The 25,388-nt window shown below is 36.7% G+C and overlaps 2 protein-coding genes across 7 annotated transcripts in view; both read right to left on the bottom strand.

Moving 5' to 3' along the window:
• Nucleotides 1-42: 42 nt before the first annotated feature.
• LOC131054607 (pentatricopeptide repeat-containing protein At4g02750) lies at nt 43-3,413 on the bottom strand. The gene has a single exon (XM_057989152.2). It carries the CDS (start codon nt 3,095-3,097, stop codon nt 1,127-1,129), a length of 1,971 nt encoding a protein of 656 aa, XP_057845135.2. The 5' UTR covers nt 3,098-3,413; the 3' UTR covers nt 43-1,126.
• A 13,519-nt stretch (nt 3,414-16,932) lies between these two features.
• LOC131054560 (protein EMSY-LIKE 3) overlaps nt 16,933-25,388 on the bottom strand; it is a 38,568-nt gene continuing 30,112 nt past the window's right edge. For 4 of the 6 annotated variants that reach the window (XM_057989143.2, XM_057989124.2, XM_057989104.2 and 1 more), the window contains 3 exons: nt 18,104-18,172; nt 17,872-17,935; nt 16,933-17,772 (listed from right to left, as the gene is read on the bottom strand). In XM_057989143.2, the coding sequence (XP_057845126.2) occupies nt 17,564-17,772; nt 17,872-17,935; nt 18,104-18,172 (342 nt within the window). In that variant the 3' untranslated portion in view covers nt 16,933-17,563. The remainder of the gene's footprint in view (nt 17,773-17,871; nt 17,936-18,103; nt 18,173-25,388) is intronic. The other 2 variants (XM_057989131.2, XM_057989120.2) reach the window with 2 other exon arrangements.

Consider the following 25,388-nt stretch of genomic DNA (forward strand, 5'->3'; position numbering starts at 1 on the left):
ATCATTCATGACAAAAGAAATATAACGTAGAAGAAAAGAAAATATAATGCGGAAGTCTAGCTCCAAGTGGTAAATGCTCATCTTCCTCTAATCCGTTTGACAAAAAAGTACTTACGAAGAGTTCAAATAGTGTGTACACTCAGCTACTCTCTGTGCCAACAAAATGTTCCATATGCAACCAAGTGACTCTTTGGCTCTCAGTTTCTCCAATTCGTATTCTCACTCTCTTAATTGCCTTCAGGGGATTCTATCTCTCACAGAGTCACCTGCTCTACCACCTTGTTTCTTTGTCTGAAACGGGTGAAATCAAAATGGACATCAGAATGAAATCACTGTGCCACTATGGCAACTACCATGTCCACAGAACAAATCACTATGCCTCTAACGCAATTGTATCGATAAATACAAAACCATCATGACACATGCGCAACCACCGCGCAACCACCAACTACAAGCAAAAATGGCCTAAATTCTCTTTGTTTCAACTCTGCTTCAAATGTTCAGTTGTTTGACAAAGTGTTTTGGTTTCAAGTTCCTTACACGTCACCTTTGCAAGTTACCCAATTGCCTTGTTATTTATTCACAACCAAAGACTTGCATAGAACTACAGTCGTGTAAAGACATTGACAATTGATGAGAGCATAGCTCATAGTTTCATTCTTCTTAACCAAAACAGTGCAATGAGGCCTTCAGCAAAAGCACCCACGTTCCTTCTGATTAAATGACAGATGTACCCATAGACTTGTGATAGACTTCCTAAAATATAAAGACACTCAGAATTGGTGAGAACGGAACTGATATCTTGGTTGCGCTTAACGTCACTGTTTACTGTAAGAGCATTATTGGTGTCCTCATAACAAATCATGCATAACAGCCATTGGAATGAACATGGTAGCAGTAAGGCAACCATTACAAACACAAAGATCCTATAACATTCCGATTGATTTTTGAGAGGGTGTGCTGATAATCCCTAAGGCAATTGCAAGATTCTCCTTATGGTGAAAAACTATGTGTCTCTCCCTCCTCATGAATATCATGTAGAAACGATTTGTTATCAGGCACATAAGCTACCCCCTCATCAAAATCATGCAGAACGGAGTTGGAAATAGGCACATAACTTGCCTTCTCAATCTACCCAGCCAAACTCTCCAGCATTGCATATGTCTTCTTTGTTTCTGACTGATCTGTCTCCTCCAAGGAATGCATGTATCTTGTTATTTACCTCAATCCAGCTGGAACCCGGAGCCTTTGTAAGCCCTCTGTCTTTCATCATTTGCCTCACCTTAGCTACATCAGTCCAACGGCCAGCTGCTGCATAAATATTTGAAAGCAGTATATATGTTCCTGTATTGCACGGTTCCAACCAAAAGAGGTTTTCTGCGGCACGCTCCGCTATCTCCACATTTATGTGAGTTCTACACGCACTAAGCAAGGCTCCCCACACAGCAGCATCAGGTTCAAGGGGCATACTATTGATAAGGTCCTCTGCCTTGTCCAGCCTCCCAGAACGACCAAGCAGGTCAACCATACATGCGTAATGCTTAGCTGTTGGTCTGATATCATGATCTCGGCCCATAGAATCAAAATACTGCCAGCCTTCATCTGCCAAGCCTGTATGACTGCATGCAGACAGCACACCAACGAATGTAATTTGATCAGGCTTTACACCCGCTTGTTGCATTTTCTCAAACATCTGCAGTGCATCGCTACAATGCCCATGTTGGGCAAAGCCAGAAATCATGGCATTCCACAAGGCTGAATCCTTTTTAGGTGATCTCCTAAAGACATGTTCTGCATTGGCTATATTCCCACATTTCACATACATGGTAATAAGGGCACTTCCCACATGGCAATCTGGTTCAAAACCCATCTTTATGATGTGCTCATGAACCTGCTTGCCTTGTTGGAGAGCTGCTAAACTGGCATAAGCAATTAGAATGCTAACTAAAGTCGATTGATTTGGCATGATACCTGCCTGCTGCATTTGGTTAAAGAGTTTGATAGCCTCGTTATAAGACAAATGCTGAGTATATCCTTTTATCAGTGCAGTCCAGCACTCAGTAGTTTTTTCTGGCATTTCCTCAAACAATTGGAGTGCCTCTTCCATTCTTCCACTTTGAGCATAACCTGTGAGCATAGCAATCCATGAAACAACATCCCGCTCCGATAAGCCATCAAACAGCCAGCGTGCGTCATCGACCATCCCATTTTGTGTATATCCTGTAATCATTGCATTGTATGCTATCAAAGATTTATGCTGCAATCTCTCAAACAGTTGACATGCATCCTTAATTCTTCCATTTTGAGCATACCCTGTAATCATTGCAGTCCACGAGACCTCATTTTTCTCTGGCATTTTACCAAACAGTTCTTTTGCAGCCTCCATGTTCCCATTATATGCATATCCCGACACCATGACCGTCCATGAGACCACATTCCGCCCAGGCATTATCTCAAAAAGTTGGTGTGCTTCCTCCATCCGTCCCCATCGGCAATATCCATTAATCATCGATGTCCAGGAAACCACATCTCGGGCAGGCATTCTGTCAAAAAACTGCCGCGCATCATCAATCCTCCCAACCTGTATATAACCCTCCATCATGGCAGTCCAAGAGATCACATTCCGTTCAGGCATTCTGTTAAACATGTCGCATGCATCGTCTATTCTCCGATCCCGAACATACGCCGTAATCATCGACGTCCACGAAATAGCATTTCGCTCAGGCATTAGATCAAACAGCCTGCGCGCATCCTCAGTTCTCCCGTTCCTCACATACCCTGAGATCATCCCATTCCAGGAAACAACATTTCGCTTAGGCATTATGTCAAACAGATAGCACGCGTCGTTCAGCTTGCCATTCTGAGCGTATGCCGTGATCATGGCATTCCACGAAGACACTGTTCGTTCAGGCATTTCGTCAAACACTTTGCGTGCACTGTCGATTCTACCATTTCTCGCATGGCGGATGAGGATGGCATTGTCGGACTCTGCAGTGCAATTAGCGCGGCTTTGACAAACCATAATCCACACCACCTTTTTCTTCATTCGATTCCAAACTAGGAATTTCCAGGACAAACAAGAACACAAATTCAACATTGCCAAATATTTGCATTTTAGTGAAATTGTTCTTAAGGCGATTTATGTTTTCCCCTTTGTTTCAAGTTTCCAACTAGGATTAATTTCTTGGCTAAATTTATATAATGAAATAGTTGATTTTAGAGATGGATTTGTTGAACAATCTATTCTCAGAATATACCGTGAAACTAAATATGCAATCAAATGTTATTTATAACTGAGGAGGATTACCTATCTTCTGTTTTAAAAACCTCGATTTATGTTTTGCCATCTGCCTGACATTTCCCTGTGTTCATGGAAGGAAATTATACTAAGCGAAGAGCACCACAGCATGTGTGAATTGTTGTGAGGGTTATTATTACTTTTTGATCAAATATTAGTACAAATAAAAACTATTGTTAAATAACCAATCATGTGATGCCACATCAACTCCACAAATATTGGGGTCTCTTTTGCATGCCTATTGGTCTCACTTTTTTTTTGGGTTGTTTTGGACACCTTGGCAAAAAAACATACTGATGTGGCACCATACTTGATGATGCGGACTTGCCAAGTAAGCTACTATAAAAAAGTTAGGGTGCACTACTACTAGGTCCTCTCCCTTATAAACTCCAAATACAAAACGTTCCATTGAAAATATGAAGTCTCAAATCACATTCTTGTTTTTGTGATACGTATTTTATTTGAAGTTACATGGAAGAACACTTTAGTAGAAATCTTTAATGGTATATTAGATTTCATGATTTTTTTGGTTGTCTTTGTATTCAACTTAATTGTTTATATTTATAGTTGTGATTTTGAGGTACTAAAAATGAAAGTTGTGGGATCCACTATGCGTACAAGGGCCAAAAAATGGTCATTTCAAAGTTTGGTCTGAAACATATTTTCCTATTGCCCCATTAACCATTCACTTTCAACCAAAACATTTGCACAATTCATCCAATACTTACGTGCAAGTGCCCCAATAATCATGTGTAATTGGTACTAATAAAGTTGCACAATTGATCTGATTACTAACTCTATTTTTTTTTCAAAAAATAGATAGCTATTGGCCCACTAAATGATTTTTTAGTGGGCTTGTGAGATTTTGCCAAGATCTAGAGGCAATGAAAAGCACAAATAAGAGAGAACAAAACAGATGATAGGAATAAACTGTACTCTATCAAGATGCAAAATGTGATCAACTGAATCATCAATCGTTGTTGTTGTTTACAATGTAGATGAGCCTGCTTATATAAGACTATATGGATATGTGAGCACAAAAACATGACATGTGGCTCAATAAGAAACAAGGGTAGATAGGAAATAGGTGTGGTAGATAGGAGAAACAATAAAATATTCCACATGAGGTGGATCACCCACCGAAGGTGGAATTATCACTCCACAATAAGTGGATATGATAGAGTAGTAACAAGATCAACACCATAAAAGGTGGAAATTCTCCTGCACACACTATCCCAATGTGGCACAAACACCCAAGTGTCTCATACACAAACTACTATGAAATGCATTTCCTAAGTAAACTTAAGTAAGGTGTAATAATATCCATGATGAATAATTATTTACACCAACAGGGCCTTTAATTAGCAAAATCCAATGAACAATAATTGAAACATGAGTGGTTACCGGTGCTCTTATGTGATGTCCCCTACTATGAGGGTGTTGATTTCCCAATAATCAACACCCATTACTTAATATTATTACTTACTTTCTATTGAACCCCCTCTTCTCAACATTAGGTGGATATTTATACTGCCTCATTTCGAAGAAAGAGCACTAAAAATTTTAAACCTATGAAGTTACATGCTAGGAATCCACAAAATGGAGTTCAAATCAGCTTTCTAGATGTTGATTTGGATGAAAAACCTAGAATGTATTTCCTTCTTCAAGTTCCCTTTGGTTCATTATTAGATGAGACCATTATCATCTCAGTTGAGGGTCCTCTTGCATTATTCTATGTTTATCCTCCACCAATTGTACTATAACGGTCGTAAAATTAAGGTTTCACCAATTAAGATAATAAAACCACTAATCTTACCTAGTTAACCAAAACATTGAAAGAGGGGGGTAAATTTAATAGATCTAGCCACAATTCAATTAGGGAAAGGGTTGAGATATCAATTAAATTTACCTATAGGTTGACTCTCCCTTTTGAATTGAAATTTGACTTGTGAAGTTTAGGATAAAGCAATGGACAATTGAAGTAAAATAGTAATAATAGAATGCTATAGATGTCAAACATAGCCACAAATAGATATTTGAGAAGAAGAATGGGATCAATGATGAATAATGATGAACAGTAAGTACTCAATAGATACTGAGAGGGGGGGGTGAATCAGTATAGACAAAAACTTCCTAAAACCAAATTGCACTAACTGGTAAACAGGATCACTGATCTAAATCAGGGCACTACCGGTAAAACACGGTGAGACTGTGAAACACATAAACCAGTAACACTTAGATCTTCACAAAACCTAATAACTCATTTCCACTTACCCATATGCTTAAACAAATAATACATCATCAGAAATATAAACACCATTGGATCAGCATGCTTTACCACTTGACAGAAAATACTAAGACATCACATGAAAGCATCACACATAACACACTTATTTTTCACGTGGAAACCCAACTAGGAAAAACCACAGTGGGGATGAATACCCACAAGTTGTTCTTGAACTCTTCTGAAGTTCGCTTTGTTAGGAGCCTAATCCGGTTAAGGACTTTACAATAGGTTCTGCTAGGAACCAATCTTGCTAGGGATCACCCGGTTAAGGGATGACTAAATACCCAGTTAAAGGTTAGAACCCTGCTAAAGGTTACCTCGCAAGAGGATTTGAAGAACTCAATGAATTTGAGTCACCTTGTTAAAGGATTTACAGAAACCCTGTTAAAGCTACCTGGTTAAGGGATTTTCCAATTGTTGAAATGGTCAGAAGTCAACAGGTAATACACTGATCTGATAACAGCACTCAATGCCAAGGCAGATCCACTTTAGTTCCTTTGCTTCTGCAATCACACTCTACAGGTATCAACACACTTCTCTGGTTTGGCAAGAATCAAGTATCTCTTCACTTGGATACACACATAACATTTGCCAACAACTTCACAATGCAAATCATCATCGACCTTATAGACAACAGATAGGTCGATGGCATAAACCTTAAACCCTAAACATTTAGGTTATCAATACAGTCAGTTCAATCCTGACCATTCAAACACATTGCATTGAATAAAACAGTCTTGAACAGATCTCAAGATGTTCTCCATCGTTCGTTCTTTGCTTCTTATGCAAGCTGATAACCCATCACGCGCTCTCTACCGTTTACTGAGACTTCGCACATTCCCGAGGTAGATAGAATCAATCTTCTTCATGCAAGATCCTCAAGGAAATCCTTCACACGCACAAGGGTGACGTGGCAACATGATCTGATCTTCATTTCAATGCTAACTCATCATAGAATGTCATCGATCGAATCACACAGACTTGGACTGCATCAATCGGAAACATTGAAACTGAGACTACCGACCGGTAGTCATACCAAATGAAACCCCGATACAAAGCTTTCCATATACCGGTTCACATTCCAACATACCAGTTCACTTGAACAAACATACTGCTTCACTTTTTCACATATACCAGTTCACATCATCATATTGGTTCTCTTGCCAGTTTGCTTACTTCAATATACTGGTTCATACTTCAGCATATTGACATCAATGACAACATACAATATCATCATGTCATCACACTCTACACATATGCCAATAATCAAAACCTGTTGTTGAAAATTCAAGCTGAATTGTTCGGACCAAGGTGGTAGGTCGCCCTGATCCTGTAATTTCCTAATGGGCCAGTGGGATCTTTTTCAAATTAGGATGACACATTGGATCCACTATTAGGAGATCAAGCAAAATTATCAAGACCGGGGTGTTAGGTCACCCTGGTCCTCCGCTTTTCACTCCTTCAAAATTTGAACTTGTTCATTATCGTCAATTTTGTCAAAATCTTCGATCACAGCTCTTGAACCAATTTCTTGCACACACACACACACACACACACACACACACACACACACACACACACAGGTTGTAGATAGGGGTTTTCCTTGGTTCAAACCCCAATTTAGGAATTAACCTTGAAATTGATATGATAATTGTAAAGAAAATAGAATTGAATTATAACAAGATGCTTTAATTTTGAGGAAAAGGCTAGATGTAAAATTTAATGCTTGTAATTGAAGTTGATACCTTGATGAAGCTTGCTTGAATCTTCACACAAGGGTTTAAGATGTCATGTAGAATGTCTTCATAGAAGTTCAATCATGGTTTGGATGCTTGAATTTGACTAAACCTTTCCTTCAATGCTTGATGAGTGCTTGATTGCTTGCTCGTTTGAATTGAATTCACTAGAGTGTAATTGAGGGAGAGATCCAACTTCGTTAGGTTTCAAATGGGAGGGGTGGGCCTCCTTTTATACTTAGCCATTTGAAAATTATTTGAATTTTTTGAAGCAAGCTGACATGGGACCTAAATTCTCTCCCACTTGATGTGACCACTGTAGGGACCAAAATTGGGTCCTAATTAAGAGGACCATTGTAGTTTGGCACCCTAGTCTTGAGCTAGGACCATACTGCCCTAATGTTCTGGTCTTGAGAATCAAGACTCGGTTTTGGACAAGAGGCAAAAGGGGAAGTCAAAATGTAGGTTTCTGGAAAGTGTGGGCAAAATCAAAGCGAACATCAGACATTGACATCTACAAAACGACAAGGTTTGGTCTAAGTGAAGACGAAATTGTATGCAGATACAATTTATGATGTTATATTTAGGCCCCACTTTAGTGGGACTATAAGACTACACCCATACTCATGGTAAAGTACAAAGTCGCATTGAAAAAATTTCACCAAGATACCAAAGAGACAAGACAAACCAATCCCCCAAGGACTTTAGTATCTTACTACTCTAATATTGAAATAAAAGAGATAACACGTGAAAGGGAAAGAGAACATGTCTATACTAGCCTAATAAGATTTGCTTACTATGATTCATGAAAAAATAAAATTGAAATACCAAATTACAAAGCAAAAGGCTCAGTTTTCAATGTAACTTGAATATTGAAAATATGTCATTGGTGTGTACGGATAAAGTATAATATTGAATGGAGTGTATGCCCCACATTAAATCGATTGCATATGCCTTATTATGAGCAATAACTTTAAGGTAGCATGCATCCAAAATACATGCTTGTTACCACAATGAGATGACCCCAAGAAAGGACAAATCAAGGGATAATGGTCACCAAACATATAGGAAAAAAAGCACATGAGGGATCCACTAACTCTGGGGGTCAGTAATGCAATTGTGATAAATAATGTATATCAAGAATAATTGTATTGAATTGACCTCATCCCCTAAAGGTAGTAAAATTACGAACACAATGGAAGAAGAGCACATGAGATAGCAAACAAATGTCTTTTTGAGTCAAAATGGAAGAGACCAAAACAAAGATCTCGACACTTTGCATCATCTGCAAGTAAACAACACAAGAGCATACTTACGACCAAGAGCACATGTATGAGATAACATAGATATGACATATATAAGCTGATATACAAATGGATGAATGTCTCAACTGATTCGGCCTCTTTATTACCTTGTACTAACATAGTAACAAGGGTCATCCAAAGAGAACCTAACATAACACAAAGACATATCAAACAACACATCATGGGGGGAGCACATTATGGACAAGCAAACACATAAAAGAGAATCCACAACACAAATGAATCTAGTAAAGAAAATCATCCACTTCCCAATCTTGCTTGACATCATTTAGGGATGGCAGACAAGATACAAGAGGAGCCACATCAAGCATTGGTAGATGGAGCTACTACGAGTTCCAAACAAGGAACGTGCTCTAATAATGAATCACTTTGCTTGTCACTAGGAGCTAGCGTTAATGCTTTTGAAAAATGTAAAGATAAATCAAGATTCATCTCAACAAGCTCATACATATCAACAAAATCATTAGGATCAACATTGTTAGCATGAACAATATATTATCATCATCCATATCATCATCTAAATTAATCATAATAGGACCTTTAATACGAAAAATAATTTTAGCCATCATTTTTAACTTAGGTGATTGAACTTCCTCCCTAGGGTTAGGTGAAGGTTCTACAAATGGGACCAAGTCAACATTTGGTGTCTTTGGGAAGGAAAGGGTTTGGGAAGTATGCTCGTGAGCCTTAGCATGATGTCTTTGTATGTGTTCCCTCGCATAACGATTCCTTTTAGTTTTAGTCAAGACTTACAAATATTGATGATCAATCGATGTAGGCTTCTTTTCTTCCCTTAGGGGGGGGGGGGAGGGGGAGGAACAAAAGAAACCCCAATAGGTTGAAAGATACATGATGCCAAGTGCTTTCCTTGATAGGATGTAGGAGGTGGAACTGTGGCATATATAGGAGGAAAATGAGTAGGAAGAAGACTAGGTCCATTATGAGGAAGAGGAATATCCATGGGTGTAGGGTCTCTAGGTTTACTCAAGGCCATTATCATCTCATTTTTTTTCATTTTTGATAAGATAAGAAAAGTATGTCATTTTGAGGCTTTAAAGGCTCAAGTTGTTTAGGTCAAAAGTAATCAAGAGTGAAATTCCATGCTTTTTTGAGGGTTGGTAAAGGCTATAATTAATTGTTATAATAGTGTCATTATGAGGGAATTTAAAACATTTATAAATTGTAGAAGAGATAGCTTTCTTGGAAGAGAGCCAAAGATGTCCCAAGTTCACATAAAATTGATTTGATGTAGGGATAATAACAAAGGTGACATCTAAGTACTTAGTACCAACCTCAATGAGAAGATTAATAGAACCAATCGTAGGGCAAGAAAAACCATCATACACCTTAACCATAACATCAAATTATCATATGTTACTTGATGCAATTGTTGAGTAAAAAGATGTTCTTCAGTAATCACACACCATACATACTAGATCAATGAACACTCCTTGTGAGAGTTTATCTTTGATCTTCGCAGTAATATATAATGGGCCACCAAGTGCAACAATAGTCTCACTAGGATCGAATGTAATGCATAAATCATTTGTAGGTTTAGGTTTGTCAATAAGGTTCACAACATTATTAGATTCTATATCAAGGTCATTAGGAGAGAAGGCAAGTGGCTTGAACTCAACAACATTGGTAGAATGAGAAGGCAACAGATTGGTGAAGATTTGGAGGTTTTGGTTAGGAGTAGCTATGGACTTATTCCCTTTGTCATTCATACTAGCTACAAATATAGTAATGTTATCAATAAAGTTTTGAATCTTATTCCTCAACCAGTAGCATTTCTTAGTGTCATGACTTGGTTGACGATGATATTGACAAAAATATTTAGGATCATGGGAAGCCAACAATGGTTTAGAATGGTCAATCAGTTTGATGGGAGGAAGTTGCAACACATTAGGCCTTCATCAAGCTCAACATTATACTATGCAAAGGCTCAGAAAGAGGAGTTAATTATTTTCAAAAGTATTTGGATAAAGGGGCCACACGTGGTGTCATGGCTACCACTTGAGTGTCGATGTTATTATTTATTTGGATGAAACCTTTTTTGTGTTTGAACTTCATAAATGATTGTTGAGAACTCTCATTCTTATCAACTAGAGCCATTGAAGAGGATAATTCAAATCGATTAACTTCAAAACTGATAATTATAAAGCATTGCACACAATTGCATAAAAGAAGTAAAATTAGAAAATAGAAGCTTATCTCTAATATCATTTTGTAAATTAGTAATAAAAAATCTATGTCTACCAATAAAATCAATCATTTTCCTTAAACTGCTTGCTTAAAATGAACAAATCAGTCAAAGTAATCTTAGGACCAATGTTATTGTAAAATTGTTGAAAAGAAGTAATAAAATAAGGAGACAAAGAACAATACCATTGCAAAGCTTTATCTCTAAAGGTTCAAGTAAATAATTTTTCCACGAGTATTTGATCATGAGAGAAATCACTAGTCAAGGTTTGAAAAGTGTTCACGTGAGTTAAGGGGTCTCATTTTCCATTGTATAACTTCAATTGGGGAATTTCCACATGCTTAGGAGGAACCTTATGAATAATCTTATCAGATAGTGGGCTCGCTATATCAAATGTGGGAACATTGAATTTGGATTGAAGAAGCCAATTGGTGTTGTAAGGATGAAACAATTTGAGCTAAGTTATTGACAGTTGCTTCGGTGGATGAATTGGAATTTGAGCATATTGGATTGTGATGGTATGTTGGTATGGGAGATGGTTGTGAAACAAATAGAAAACTCAAGGAAGGAGGTATGTAAGAATATTCATTAATAGGATTTCCCCCATGACTAACATGTGTATGGATTAACATTTTGTGTGGAAGTAGTCATGATAGAAGATGTGAATGTAGGTACACTAGGCAAGGATGTAGGCATGGGAATGATACGGTTAACTTGGCTAGTGGATTAAGAGTAACCAAGGACTTCGACACAAATTTTGATCAACATAATATTAGTATCAACAATATGAGCAAGGCTATGCAACAAATCTACACCTATCTTATCACTCTAAACTATTATTTTCAATCTTTCAATCAAGGGGGTTGCCTCACTATCCGAGTATTGTTGATCCATCCATTATTGAAAGTTTTCAAACTCATCATCAATCTTCTCCAATTGGTCAATAGTAACCCTATTTAGTGATTCATCCTCATCATGAGAAGTATGAGGTGAATGGGGATATGTGATATTAGGTATGTCATTTGTTGCATTAGAGGAAGCACCAACATTCACATGGAATAGGTTAGTCAATTGAGGCTCCACATCTTTAGTGTTTAAACCTTGGGAGGTCCTAGGTTTATAAATTCTTCTCATTGGAATATTTTATGTAGTACTAATGGTAACAAAACTCATGCACAAAGAGGGAAATATTGAATGCAAAGATTGGAAATGCTATGATTAAGCAATGCAATTTCTTTGTAATATAATTGATTAACCAATGAATTAAACAATGTGAATTATGATATTGAACACTATATGCATCTAAATCTAAACATAACAAGTTATAATAATCTAATCTTAAAATTTAATTAAAAAATTATGCAACCCATAAGTTAATTTTATAAGAATAAATTAAGGTTTTTATTAATTTAACCTCTAAATTTATGTAATTCAATCGCATATATGATCCATGAGTTAAAATATTAATGCTTAAGTACATTCAAATCAAATCTGAGATAATAAATCAGATGTAAGCATGAAAGAAGTCGGGTTAACCAAAATGTAATGGTGGTAAAATTAGGGTTTCACCAATTAAGATAATAAAACCACTAATTTTTAGCTACTTAACCAAAACATTAAAAGAGGGAGGTAAATTCATTAGATCTAGCCACAATTCAATCAGGGAAAAGGGTTGTAGGCCGCCCTAGTCCTGCAACTTCCTAATGCAAAAGTTGGATCTTTTCCAGATAAGGAAGACACGCTAGATCCACAATTCAATCAGGGAAAAGGGTTGTAGGTCGCCCTAGTCCTGTAACTTCCTAATGGACAAGTTGGATCTTTTCCAGATAAGGAAGACGCACTAGATCCATTGTTGCAAGATTGAGAAAAACTATTAGGACCGAAGTGGTAGGTTGTCCTAATCCTCCTCTTTTTGCTCCCTCAAAATTTGAACCTATTCGTCGTTATCAATTCTATTGAATCTTCGATCACAACTCTTGAATCAATTTCCAGCACACACACACACACAAGGTTGTGGATAGGGCTATGCCTTGGGTCAAACCTCAGTTTAGGAAGTAACCTTAAAATTGAAATGATAATTATAAAGGAAATAGAAATGAATAGCAACAACATGATTTCCTTTTGAGAGAAATGCTAGAACTGAAATTGAATGCCTGTAATTGAAGTTGATACCTTGATGAAGCTTCCTTCAATCTTCACACAAGGGTTTAGGATGTCATGTAGAATGTCTTCATGGAAGTTTGATCATGGATGCCATCTTGAATACTTGAATTTGACTAAACCTCTCCTTCAATGCTTGATTGTTTGCTCACTTCAATTGAACTCGCTAGAGTGTAATTGAGGGAGAGATCCAACTTCATTAGGTTTCAAATGGGAGGGGTAGGCTTCCTTTTATACTTAATTGTCTGAAAATTATTTGAATTTTCGAAGCAGACCAATATGAGACCTAAATTCTTGCCCAGTTGATGTGACCATTGTAGGGACCAAATTTGGGGTTTGATTGAGAGGACTAAGGCAATTTGGTGCCCTGGTACTGAGCTAGAACCATGGCACCCTAGCACCCTAGTCCTAAGAATGAGGACTCACTTTTGGACATGAGATAGAAGGGGGATTGAAAATGCAAGTTTTTGGAAGGTGTGAATAAAATCAAAGTGGACATCAAGCATCGAAAGACAAAACACCAAGGCGAGGTCTAAGTGAGGACAAAATTGCATACAAATACAATTTACGATGCTACAATTACAACAAAAAATATTTGTCAATTTTGGCAACATTTTTTAGAAGCATCAAGGTGGCACATGTTTAATTCATAGTGATATACTCTTCAAATTTTCCTTTGACATGGACTCTACCATTATTAGTTGGTGTGTTCATTTTGACTAGTGGCACAATATAAAATAAGTGTCAGATGGATATCCTTGAAAAACTGTGCATATCATTGATTATGGGGAAGATCAATAGTTCTCTTTCCTTCAGACTTTTGCTTGTATGTCCTACCTTTTATCAAAATTGGGAGCCAATTTATCCACCATGTCATATTTGTTGAATGCTACAACTAGAATAATGCATCAATCTAACAATATCATTGAGAAGTACCAAAGTGACATATCAAATAGTGCAAGTTGTCTTTGCCTTTTCCCTTAATGCCTACAAAATGATAACAATAACACCAAGCCTACCAATTAGGATAACTCACTAAGTTCCATCTAATAGCACAACAATTTCAACTTGTTAGATAAACAACTTTGCAAACTTGCACTAGCCATTTCATCATAGGTGTGATTCATAGTTATGTTGCATTGAAATATTCCTCTATGATCTTTGCTACTATGGAGCTTACTCAAGCCAAGGCGTCACTTTCCCACCAATAGCCCAACAAAAAATAATTGTCATAATGACTACTTCTTTCTATTGCATTAATTGTTGATCTATGAAAGGATCAATGGTGCAAACTTGATGTTCAAGGCAAAACAAAACTTGCAGAGCCTCTAAAAAATCCCTAAATTAATAGAATGTATTGTGAAAGCTATGAAACATATGCAACTAATGAATTCTTAAGCTAAAAGGGAATTAAAATTTTGGCTAGAAGAAAAGAAAGAGAATATATATATCAATCAATATCATCCTAAAAGGGCAAATGGAGAGTAAATTTCTATAATTCTAGTAACCTCTTAGCAAATCCTTTCCTATGAAGAAGAACCCACTTGCTAGCTTCCAAAATACTTAGATTGAATTAAAAACCATAACTTCAAAATTGGGTACTATTCATAGGAAGTACTTACATTTTCTTCAAGGTAACTTGGAGAGATGCCCATTCCTTACCAATTGGATATCCTTTTCTTTTGAAATCTTGAAAAGCTTTATTTAGATTGATGGTGTCCTTGTGAGAGATACTCTTCAACTTCTCCATAGCAGCTTTGGCCTAGAATTGCAATTGTGCTAGAGGATAGAGAAGAATTCCCTATCTCCATAATGCTTGGTTTATGGACCCAACCCCCAAATGATGTCTAGTGTACTTGTTTTTGTGTGAGCGTTGCTTTGAACACTTCTTCTAACACTTTGTTTTCATTGTAGAATGGAGAAGAAAGTTCTTTTCAAACTAGCTTGACTATATGCTCCCTCATCCCCTACACAACTTGCTCTAAAGTGCCCAACTAGGCCTTGCACTTTAAAGTGGCTTTGTTTCTACTCATAATTTTGTTCTTTTACTACTACATCCCTCATATTATTGATCATAGTGAAAATAAGGCTATTGTCTAGAAAATCATAGAGCTTCTTGATCAATCATTCTGCTTGTGAGACTTTAGGAGCTATTTAAATAACAAACCCATCTCCATCAAATCTTACCTCTACATTGATATTTAGTGAAGAGGCAATAAATTCAAGTGTGCAATTGAGTTCACTGCTTATGATTGCAATTCTTGCATAGTAGGATGCATACAATTGTTTGACTATGGGCGTAACTTTAAGGGGTTGCTTGTCGATTGAACTTTTACTTGGAATTATTGAACTGCTTGAATTTGTTAAGCATTAACATTACTTAATCAACTTTTGTTACAACTCTATGACTTTCATCATTCACTTTCTCTAACTACTATCCCTTTATAGCCTTTAGACGTGTCCCTCTAAGGTGAGAAAAATCTTATCTAACTTAGATTATCCCAATAGAAGGATCCTACTTACATTTAGCATTTTATGCTTGAGTCCAAGTATCAAAGAAAATTGGTTTAGAGTAACATTGAGCATTGAGAATTTTTTTCCCTTCACATGAACTCATTGCAAATCAAGAAGCCCAAGTGATACAATTAGCCCAAGAGGAAAATGACTACAACTTTTCAAACAGACATCCTAACCACTTCTTGGATAATGCTAGGTGACATCTTGACACAATACAAGCTACCACTACAAATACACACATAAGGACCATCCCCAATATACTTCTATAGAAGCTCGCAAGGATAAACACTCACATTACCATCTTTAGACAATGATTCAACAATCCCATCCTACATGAAACACTCATTTGTCATGAAGTGGACAATTGGCCAAACATCGCAATAACCTCTCATTACAAACCCCATTGCCAGTGCCTTCAAGGCCATTCTGCTCAACGAAGGCAATCCCTCAAACACTCCCCCACTCCACTTAATATTTACATGTGAGCAAGAATGATTTATCTAAACGTAGGACAATAATGAGTAACACGTGTGTAAATGTAGGCAAAAGTGATCTATCTAAACGTAGGCCATACATGAGTAACACATATAGATATAGGCAAGAGTGATCTATCTAAATGTAGGCCATTCATGAGTAACATGTGTCTAAACGTAGGCAAAAGTGACCTATCTACATGCAAGCCATACATAAGTGAAATATAGGGTAGGTTATCAAACTTAAGATTATGAATACATGAAGGTAGTTCTCATGAGTTTGGAAGACAAATGATTGAGAAAACAAATATGAGATTGCAAAACGCAGTTTAACGAGTGGTATTGATCAATTATATATTTGGTTCAAAGGGCAATCAATGTAGCTGATTTTATTACAGATTTCAAGGAAAATATTGTCTACAAATGTGCAAGGCACACAATTGGTCACACTAGTTGGATCAACAATTTAGGTGATAGAGGACTTGTTCCCTCTTAGCACGGTATTTTCTTGCATACATTTTAGAAAACTACACAATGTCACTACAAAAGAAAGTTCAATCACTATACCTCAATTGTATTCAAATTGCTTTTCTTTCCCACATTACATATAACCATGCCCTATAGTACACAAGAGAAGATTGTGAGGAACTATAATTTTTACATGGTGATCGATCATTTCAAAGCTCCACTGCAAAAATAGAGTATATGTTTCCAAGTTTTAATCGTTGTACCATAAAATTGAAAATATCTCTTTGAAACATAAAGAGAGCTTGAACTAAAATTTGAAAACAAGAAGTAACTTCCTCTTTCCTTGGTTCATGACCAACAAGCATTTGTTTAAGTTTAATCAGATCTTTGTTAAAAAAGGATTTACCATAAAGATTCTCACGATATAAAAAGTCAACCTAAAAGAAACCATGTTGGTCAGTCTAAGAATAATAAAAGAAAAGGATCTAGTAAATATTTGAAAGCTAGAATTACAAAAGGACTTTTGACTGTGATTATTTATTCCTGCAAAGGATTATAAATATGACCATGTCAACGAATACAATGCTTATGGCCAAAAAAGCACATAACAATATTATGCACTTGCATCCAAAAATTTAAATGAGAATTAAAAATCCACTATAATGAATGTCCTTGCTTTAAGTACAAAGACGGAGATATGATATGATTAGTTCTCTTGTATGTTTTTAAGTTATGAGATTGCATCCAAGGATGGACATCTTACACCACTGCAATTTGGAAATTAGCTACTGTTTCACCCTATTCCAAAAAAGTGTGGAGCACTCCTTCAAGATAGCTTTACCGTGAGCCTTTGCTAATTCTTAAAAGCACCCACACCCATAAGACATAGTATATTCATCCCATGGGAGAGAAACTGGAATGGATTTCAAGGGAATATATTTAACAGAAGAACAAGGCACTTCGGTTTATCTCTTTCATGCCTTCCACCTGCCGCTATAAATGTACTTATGACATCTGATTCAAAACATCCACTTTCAGAGTTCTAACTTGAGCCAGGATTTAATGCTGCTCTGGAATCATCAGCAATCATATTGCATCATTAACCATATTCATCATTATCTTGCACATCATCTGAGGGCGCACCATACTGTCCAACAAAAGGCTCTCCATCTGAGTGTTCTCCCCTGCCATCTTCAGTAGTATCATATTCATCTCCAGAGATATTTTTGTTTCTTCTGTTTTGCCTACTCTGTATCCTAACATGATCAACAGAGTGTGTACGTGATGATGGAGGATTCCATCCATCTTCTTCCAAAACAAGGGATATGTTAATATTGGTTCTGGAAGAGATGAATATAAGAATGCCACAGAAAACCAAAGCTAATTACTTCAAAAAATCCTACATACCATTCTCACCATCGGATACTTCAGAAAGCCTTTCAATTGCTTCCAGGAGGCACAATTCATGCTCCTGTTAACAAATATGGAGTTTATAATTAATCAACAATAAAAAGCTACTAAAAACTTTGACTATTGAAATACATCAGACGGAGTCTGACTCTATAAGCAACAAAATATAACTATAACCTAGATCAAAATTAACAAATAATAACGAGGAATGCAAAGCTGACTGACTTGCCTTTAACAACTTCTTAGCTCTCTCCACATTTACAGGATCAGGATAATTTACTGCAACCACTCTTTCCACCTGTACAATAATAGAAATCCATGAAAATTGAATCAATATTTCAACAGAAACTGTCCCTCAAGGGGATTGACGTATGTATTTAGCAATCAGCAATTTTCTAGGATCTTTGAGTAGCTTGAGCCGATCAAAAATTGCAACACACTATATGAGGACAAGATTGAATCACATGCCACATATTAAGATTACAAAAGACTAAGGATTTATATAAAACACGTAAGATCAAAGAACATGCAACTATAACTCACAACAGCATTGATATCAAAACATAAATAGGGACAGAACTTTAGAAGCAAATTGGAGTTCTGAGTTCTAATCCTCTTCTTATAGCCCGGCACTAGCAGAGTAACACTGACTGTGATTGGAAATGAAGAGAAAAGTAGAGAAAAAGGGAGGAAAAAATCTTTTATAAAAGTTAAACTAAACTTTAACAATGTCATATTTGTTGACTCAACAACATTACATTCCCTCTTTCTATTTCTCTTGTATGTCCATCACAAGTATCCCACAGTAAAAATAAAGTTGCATTAATAATTTAATTGACAGGATCACATGAAATTGGTAATTTTAAGGCAACTTAATCATCTTGAAGTTATGTTAGAAGTTAATCTAACCATGAATGAGTTTTACATTCAGTTAAATTTCTCACTCGTAAAAGTTGAGTTTTCTAGTGAAGTGTCTAGTGCAACCTGCCATTAAAAATGATCCAGTAACAATTGGAGGACAGAAAAGAAGAAATTGAATTAATTTTCTCTTTCCATATTTTGTATTGTTTTGGGAAAATTCTAGTGCCAAGAAACAGTGTCCCAAATAATGAAGACTAGCAATCAAGCAGGCTCCATGCTACAAGCTAACGGTTGTCTTATAGGTTCTGTTCATAAGAAGACTTACTACATCTGGTATACATTTCAAGCATCTTCGACTTGATCTCTCTCTATCTTCCCATGTTATAATTTTGCTAAACTCTTATGAAAAAATGAACAAAACTACTAATGTCATAAGGATCACCTACTCAACTCTTATGAAGAAATGAACAAAACTACTAATGTCACAAGGATCACCTACTAAACTGTTATGAACAGAACTCCTAGGTAAGAAAATAATCAGCAGCGCAAGGATTCTATACTCCCCAAAAAACCCATTCCCAGTGATCAAGCTACCTCTACCAAGCTTTTGACAGCTTGATAAATAACGAAGCGGTTCATTCATGGGCACAAAAAATCTAATGCAAAGACATGGAAATTTGAAAGAACAAATGAAGTGAAAATTCTGATGGTATCAGAAATTTAAATCCAAACAGGAAAAGGATAATGAGAAGATGAAAATTGCAGAGGGTGCACAATTTACAATTGGTGGCACGTATGGACAGCTCCTCCAAATGAAGTTCAAGCAGAAGGCCAGGAAGATAAGATCCCTTCAGCCTTAACCCTTGTTCCTAATACTGCTATGTTATTTGTAATAAGATAATAAGAGACTGTAAAAGTTATTGCAATTTCCAATTTAATAAACAAGTTATATGCTAGATAGTGTATTTCTGATTTTTGGTATTATTATTATGACAATAATATTATCGTCTTTCTTTTCTGCAGGTCTGAAGGATGAACATGTATCGATTTCAATGTCTTCCTTTTCTTTTGAATGATGTATGTATAGCAAGGCAGCCACGATCAAGTGGCACCTTGATCGGACATGTCTTTTAGACATGTCCGACCAAGATGTCACTTGGTCGTGACTGTCTACCGATTCACTTCGGTGTTTATGATAACTAATCGGTGTCATTTGTATATGTTAACAGATCGATATAAACACACTTGATAATGAATCGGGATCAAAGCAAATGATAATGGATTATAAACACACCCGATAATGAATCGATGTCAAGGCAAACAATAACAATAACTAATAGCATAATATGCTATCGGGTTACTAGCCCGATAGCATTTAGATCGACGCTTAACTGTGTTAAGCAGGTCGTCAATCTAATCCATCTTTATCCAATATCAATATCATAATCAAGATCAAAGGTTACAGTCTGATAAACATATTCAGTTCAGAAAGCATAAATCAGATAATCTAGTAGTATAGATGAGTAAACCAAAACAGAATAGAGGAGATTAACGAGTTAGGAAAATCTTATCTTGCAGAAGCTACTATTGCATTAACACTCCCTCTTAGCTTTGGAAGATAGATAAAGTAACCTGCATCACATTTCTTTTTCCATAATGTCAGTCTCTAAGAATATATATCATCTATACATATGATATGAAGTATCATCAGGACATAATATACAAATATAAAACATCACTCTAAGCATGTGATATAAAAGATTTATCATTTCATTATGACAAGATATCACCTAAACACGTGATATCAATATTGTCTAAACACGCAATACTAAGGATAAACATATGAGGATGGTTAGATTCTCATCTTATCCAGGTTGTGATATGTGCACAAACATTTTATACAAATATTTTATCACAACACCATCATGGCACATCCATGACATACCAGAAATCCAATCATGATAACCGGTTTAGAGAATCATAAGATCGTCACCTTATGATGTCTACATACAAGTGTTCATAATCTGAGAGATCATCACCTCTTAGATATGAACATAGGGGGTGAAACCTAGAATGTCCCAACATGACAAAAGAAGTTTACACATTAAACATCTTATTTACAAAGCAGATTACCTTTCTATCATACCTAAACCTTTTCTGAAGTGATCAACCTTCACTCTGGAAAGTGGTTTGGTCAGAATATCTACAGTCTGATCTCCTGTGCTAACATATTCCAATTTGATCACATTTTTGTCTACCATGTCTCGCACATAATGGTATGGAATCTCAATATGCTTGGATCTGTCATGAAATACTGGATTTATAGAAAGCTTTATGCAGCTCTGGTTGTCACAATGGATGACAGTGGGTTTCATAGGTTCACCAAATAGTCCCACAAGCAACTTCCTAAGCCATACTGCTTCTCGAGCAGCAATGGAAGCTGCAATGTACTCGGCCTCAATGAAACTCTGAGCTACAGAAGACTGTTTTCTGTTGATCCAAGATATCATGGCTGATCCTAAACTGAAGCAACACCCTGAAGTGTTTTTCCTGTCAGTCACACTCCTAGCCCAATCTGAGTCTGTAAATCCATGTAGGTCTAGATTGACTTTCTCATATTTGAGACCAAGGTTTAGAGTACCTTGTAAGTATCTCATAATGTGTTTTACTGCAATCAAGTAAATTTCCTTAGGCTCACACATAAACCGACTTAAGGCATTGACAGCATAACGGATATCTGGCCTTGTATTCATCAAATACATTAGGGACCCAATCATCTGTCTGTAGAGTGTAGGACCAGTGGATTGCGACTCTGCTGCTGCTTCCCTAAGTTAATGTAAATTTGTTTCCATGGGAGATGTCATAGGTCTGCAGTTATGCATTCCGAAGCTCTTCAAAATGTTCAAGGTATACTTTCCTTGGTTTAGTATAATATTGTCAGAATTCTGCCATACTTCTAATCCTAGGAAGTAATGAAGGAGTCCTAAGTCCTTCATATCAAATTCTTTGGATAGATCATTCTTGCATTGATCTATAAGATGATCATTTCCTGTGATTAATAAGTCATCAACATATAAAATCAACATTAGCATATCATCTTTATTTTTTTTGTAGTAGAGATTAGGATCTGCATCATTTTTATAGACGCCTAGTCCTGAGAGATAGGTGTCAATTCTTTCATACCAGGCCCTGGGGGCCTGTTTAAGCACATAGAGAGCTTTCTTGAGTCTGCACACATGAGACTCTGCATCATAAATTTCAAACCCTGAAATTTATGAGATCTCACCATTTAGAAATGTTGTCTTAACATCCATTTGGTGTACCTTCCATCCTTTTGCTGCTGCAATGGCTAATACAGCTCTCACTGATGTATACCTGGCAACGGGTGCAAAGGTTTCTTCATAGTCTATTCTCTCCCTTTGTGAGAATCCTCTGGCTACAAATCTGGCCTTGTGTTTCTCAATACTGTTGTCTGCAGCATGTTTGATTTTGAATAACCATTTAGATGAAACCACAGATTTCTTGGTTGGCCTAGGAACAATCTCCCAAACATCATTTTTCATAATGGATTGATACTCTTCAGACATGGCATCCTTCCATACTTGATGTTTAAGGGCATCTGATACATTGTTTAGTTCAGTTTTAGAAAGATTATTCATAAGAGCAACATAGCTAGTGAATTTATTAGGTCTTTTGCTTTCCTTGAAGGTTCCTGAAGGAGTAGCAAACTTCTGAGCTTCTGCTACAGTCTTGGTGGCCCATAGAGGTCTTTTCTTGAGGTTTTCTTTAGTTGGGTTTGAAGTTTCACCTATGGTTTCCTCAAGATTCTCCCTCTGAAGCTCAGGAGTGGGGTCTTCTTCTATGTTAGGAGTGGGGATATAGATTTCAGGCTCTATTGTACTTAGGGCTCTTTTGAAGGCTAAGTCTTCTTCAAAGATTACATCCCTACTAAGTTCAATATTTCTCTGACTATGTATATATATTCTATAGGCTTTGGATGTTTCGCTATATCCTACAAGTATTCCCCTTTTTCCAGAAGGTTCTAGTTTTAGTCTTTTCTCTTTAGGTACATGTATATAGACAGGACACCCAAATATCCTAAGGTGGCTGATATCTGGCTTTAGTTTGGTAAATACTTCCTTAGGAGTTTTATCTTCAAGATGTGAGTGAGGACATCTGTTTTGGATATACACAGCAGTGTTAGTTGCTTCTGCCCAAAGATTGATATTTAGATTCTGATCAAGAATCATGGCTTTGGCAACTTCTACAATTGTCCTATTTTTCCTCTCAGCTACCCCATTTTGTTGAGGATCATAAGGTATTGTTAGCTCCCTCTTAATCCCTGAGTTTTTACAAAAATCTCTAAATAATTCTTATGTGTATTCCCCCCCATTATCAGTTCTTAGGGTTTTGATTTTATTATCTGAGTAGTTTTCTGTCAGTGATTTAAACTCTTTAAACCTACTAAGGATCTCTTCTGATTCTTTACACTTCAGAAAGTAGATCCAAGTTTTCCTAGAGTAGTCATCAACAAGTATTACATAATACAAACATCCTCCTAGAGAAGGAGCGGACATGGGTCCACATACATCATAATGAACTAATTCTAATACTTTGTTTGTTTTCCTAGTACTATTATGGAAGGCACCCTTGATATTTTTACCTAGGGCACATCCCTTGCATGCCTCTGAATGATATTGCTGCAACTTAGGTAAACCTGTGACAAGGTTTCCCATAGATGACAAAGCTCTATAATTCAAGTGGCCTAGTCTTCTATGCTAGACCTCATTTGCATTTGTTGCTTCGTGAATCAGGGCTAGGTTGGGCTCTGTGCACAACTCATACAAATAGCCTCGTCTTTGACCAATGACTTTAGCTTTCTTGATGGAAGAATTTTTCGGCCAAGCCAACACCTTGTTCTCCATGAAGGTTACTTTGTATCCGTTATCTTCTAGGGCTGATATGGATACTAGATTTCTCTTGATGCCAGGGACATATAGTACTCCTTCGAGTTGCAATGATATACCTGTCTTCAGTTTGATGGTGCAGGAACCAATTCCTCTAACTTGATGTGAGGAATCATCTCCGATGGTTACTTCCTCTTCATTATCCTCTGTCATGGAGTCTAGCACTTCTCTAAACCCTGTAATGTGTCTGGATGAACCACTGTCGATCACCCAGGAGTTAGACTTATTTGATGCATGGCTTGTAAGTGCTGAGTAGAGGACATAGTTTTGGGAGTTATCTTCTCTTTTAGATTTTCCTGCTCTGGCAAATGTGGCTTGTTTGGCTCTCTCTGGACATTTTGCAACAAAGTGCCCGAACTTATCGCACCTATAGCATTGAATATGTGATAGGTCTCTCTTTGAAGTGTTCTTGCCTTGATGACCCTTCCTTTTCCTAAATTGCTTCTTCTTGGTTGTCTTATTTGTGTTAGTATTTAGGACTTGAAGGTCTTCATCTATGTTATTTTGTTTTACTCCCATCTTGTTCAATCTTGATTCTTCTTGGAGACAATTGTCCCTTAATATTTCAAACTTAGGATATTTGGACCTTGCACTGATGCCTTGGACGAATGTACTCCATCCACTAGGCAACCCATCTAGAGCAATGAGTGTTAACTCTTTGCTTTTGATCTCGTAATCCAGAGTTGCTAGTTCATCTCTTCGAGTTGATATCCGCATAAAGTAGGCATTGATTGTCTCCCCCTTGTTCATGGTGATATGATTTATTTCTCATTTTAATGCTAGAGTTCGACTTGCATTCGATATCTCAAATGTGCTTTCAAGTGCTTTGAACATTTTATAGGCTGTTTGATGTTTTCTTATGATGGGCATTAAGTTGTCTCTCACCCCATCAACTATTATTTTGATGGCTTTTTCATTTCCTTCAATCCATGCGGTTTTGTCAGGTTCATTTTCAGGTTGATCATTTTTAGTTTGAACAAATGAATCCACTTTGTTCTCTTTTAAGATCATCTGGATTCTGAACTTCCAAGCTGAAAAATCATCGCCACCTCCGAGTCTGTCTTCGAATCTGATATCGCTGGCCATTGGAGAAATGTGATGTAGTATATAACCTTGTTCTTAAATTATTCACAAAATTGAATAGCCTCAAGTTCAATCAACTTGGCTCTAATACCATGTAAAAGTTATTGCAATTTCCAATTTAATAAACAAGTTATATGCTAGATAGTGTATTTCTGATTATTGGTATCATTATTATGACAATAATATTATCGTCTTTCTTTTCTGCAGGTCTGAAGGATGAACATGTATCGATTTCAATGTCTTCCTTTTCTTTTGAATGATGTATATATAGCAAGGCAGCCACGATCAAGTGGCACCTTGATCGGACATGTCTTTTAGACATGTCCGACCAAGATGTCACTTGGTCGTGACTGTCTACCGATTCACTTCGGTGTTTATGATAACTAATCGGTGCCATTTGTATATGTTAACAGATCGATATAAACACACTTGATAATGAATCAGTGTCAAAGCAAATGATAATGGATTATAAACACACCCGATAATGAATCGGTGTCAAGGCAAACAATAACAATAACTAATAACATAATATGCTATCGGGTTACTAGCCCGATAACATTTAGATCGACACTTAACTGTGTTAAGCAGGTCGTCGATCTAATC

The sequence above is a fragment of the Cryptomeria japonica genome, chromosome 2 (genome assembly GCF_030272615.1).
Source record: "Cryptomeria japonica chromosome 2, Sugi_1.0, whole genome shotgun sequence".
In the NCBI taxonomy this organism is placed as follows: Eukaryota; Viridiplantae; Streptophyta; class Pinopsida; order Cupressales; family Cupressaceae; genus Cryptomeria; species Cryptomeria japonica.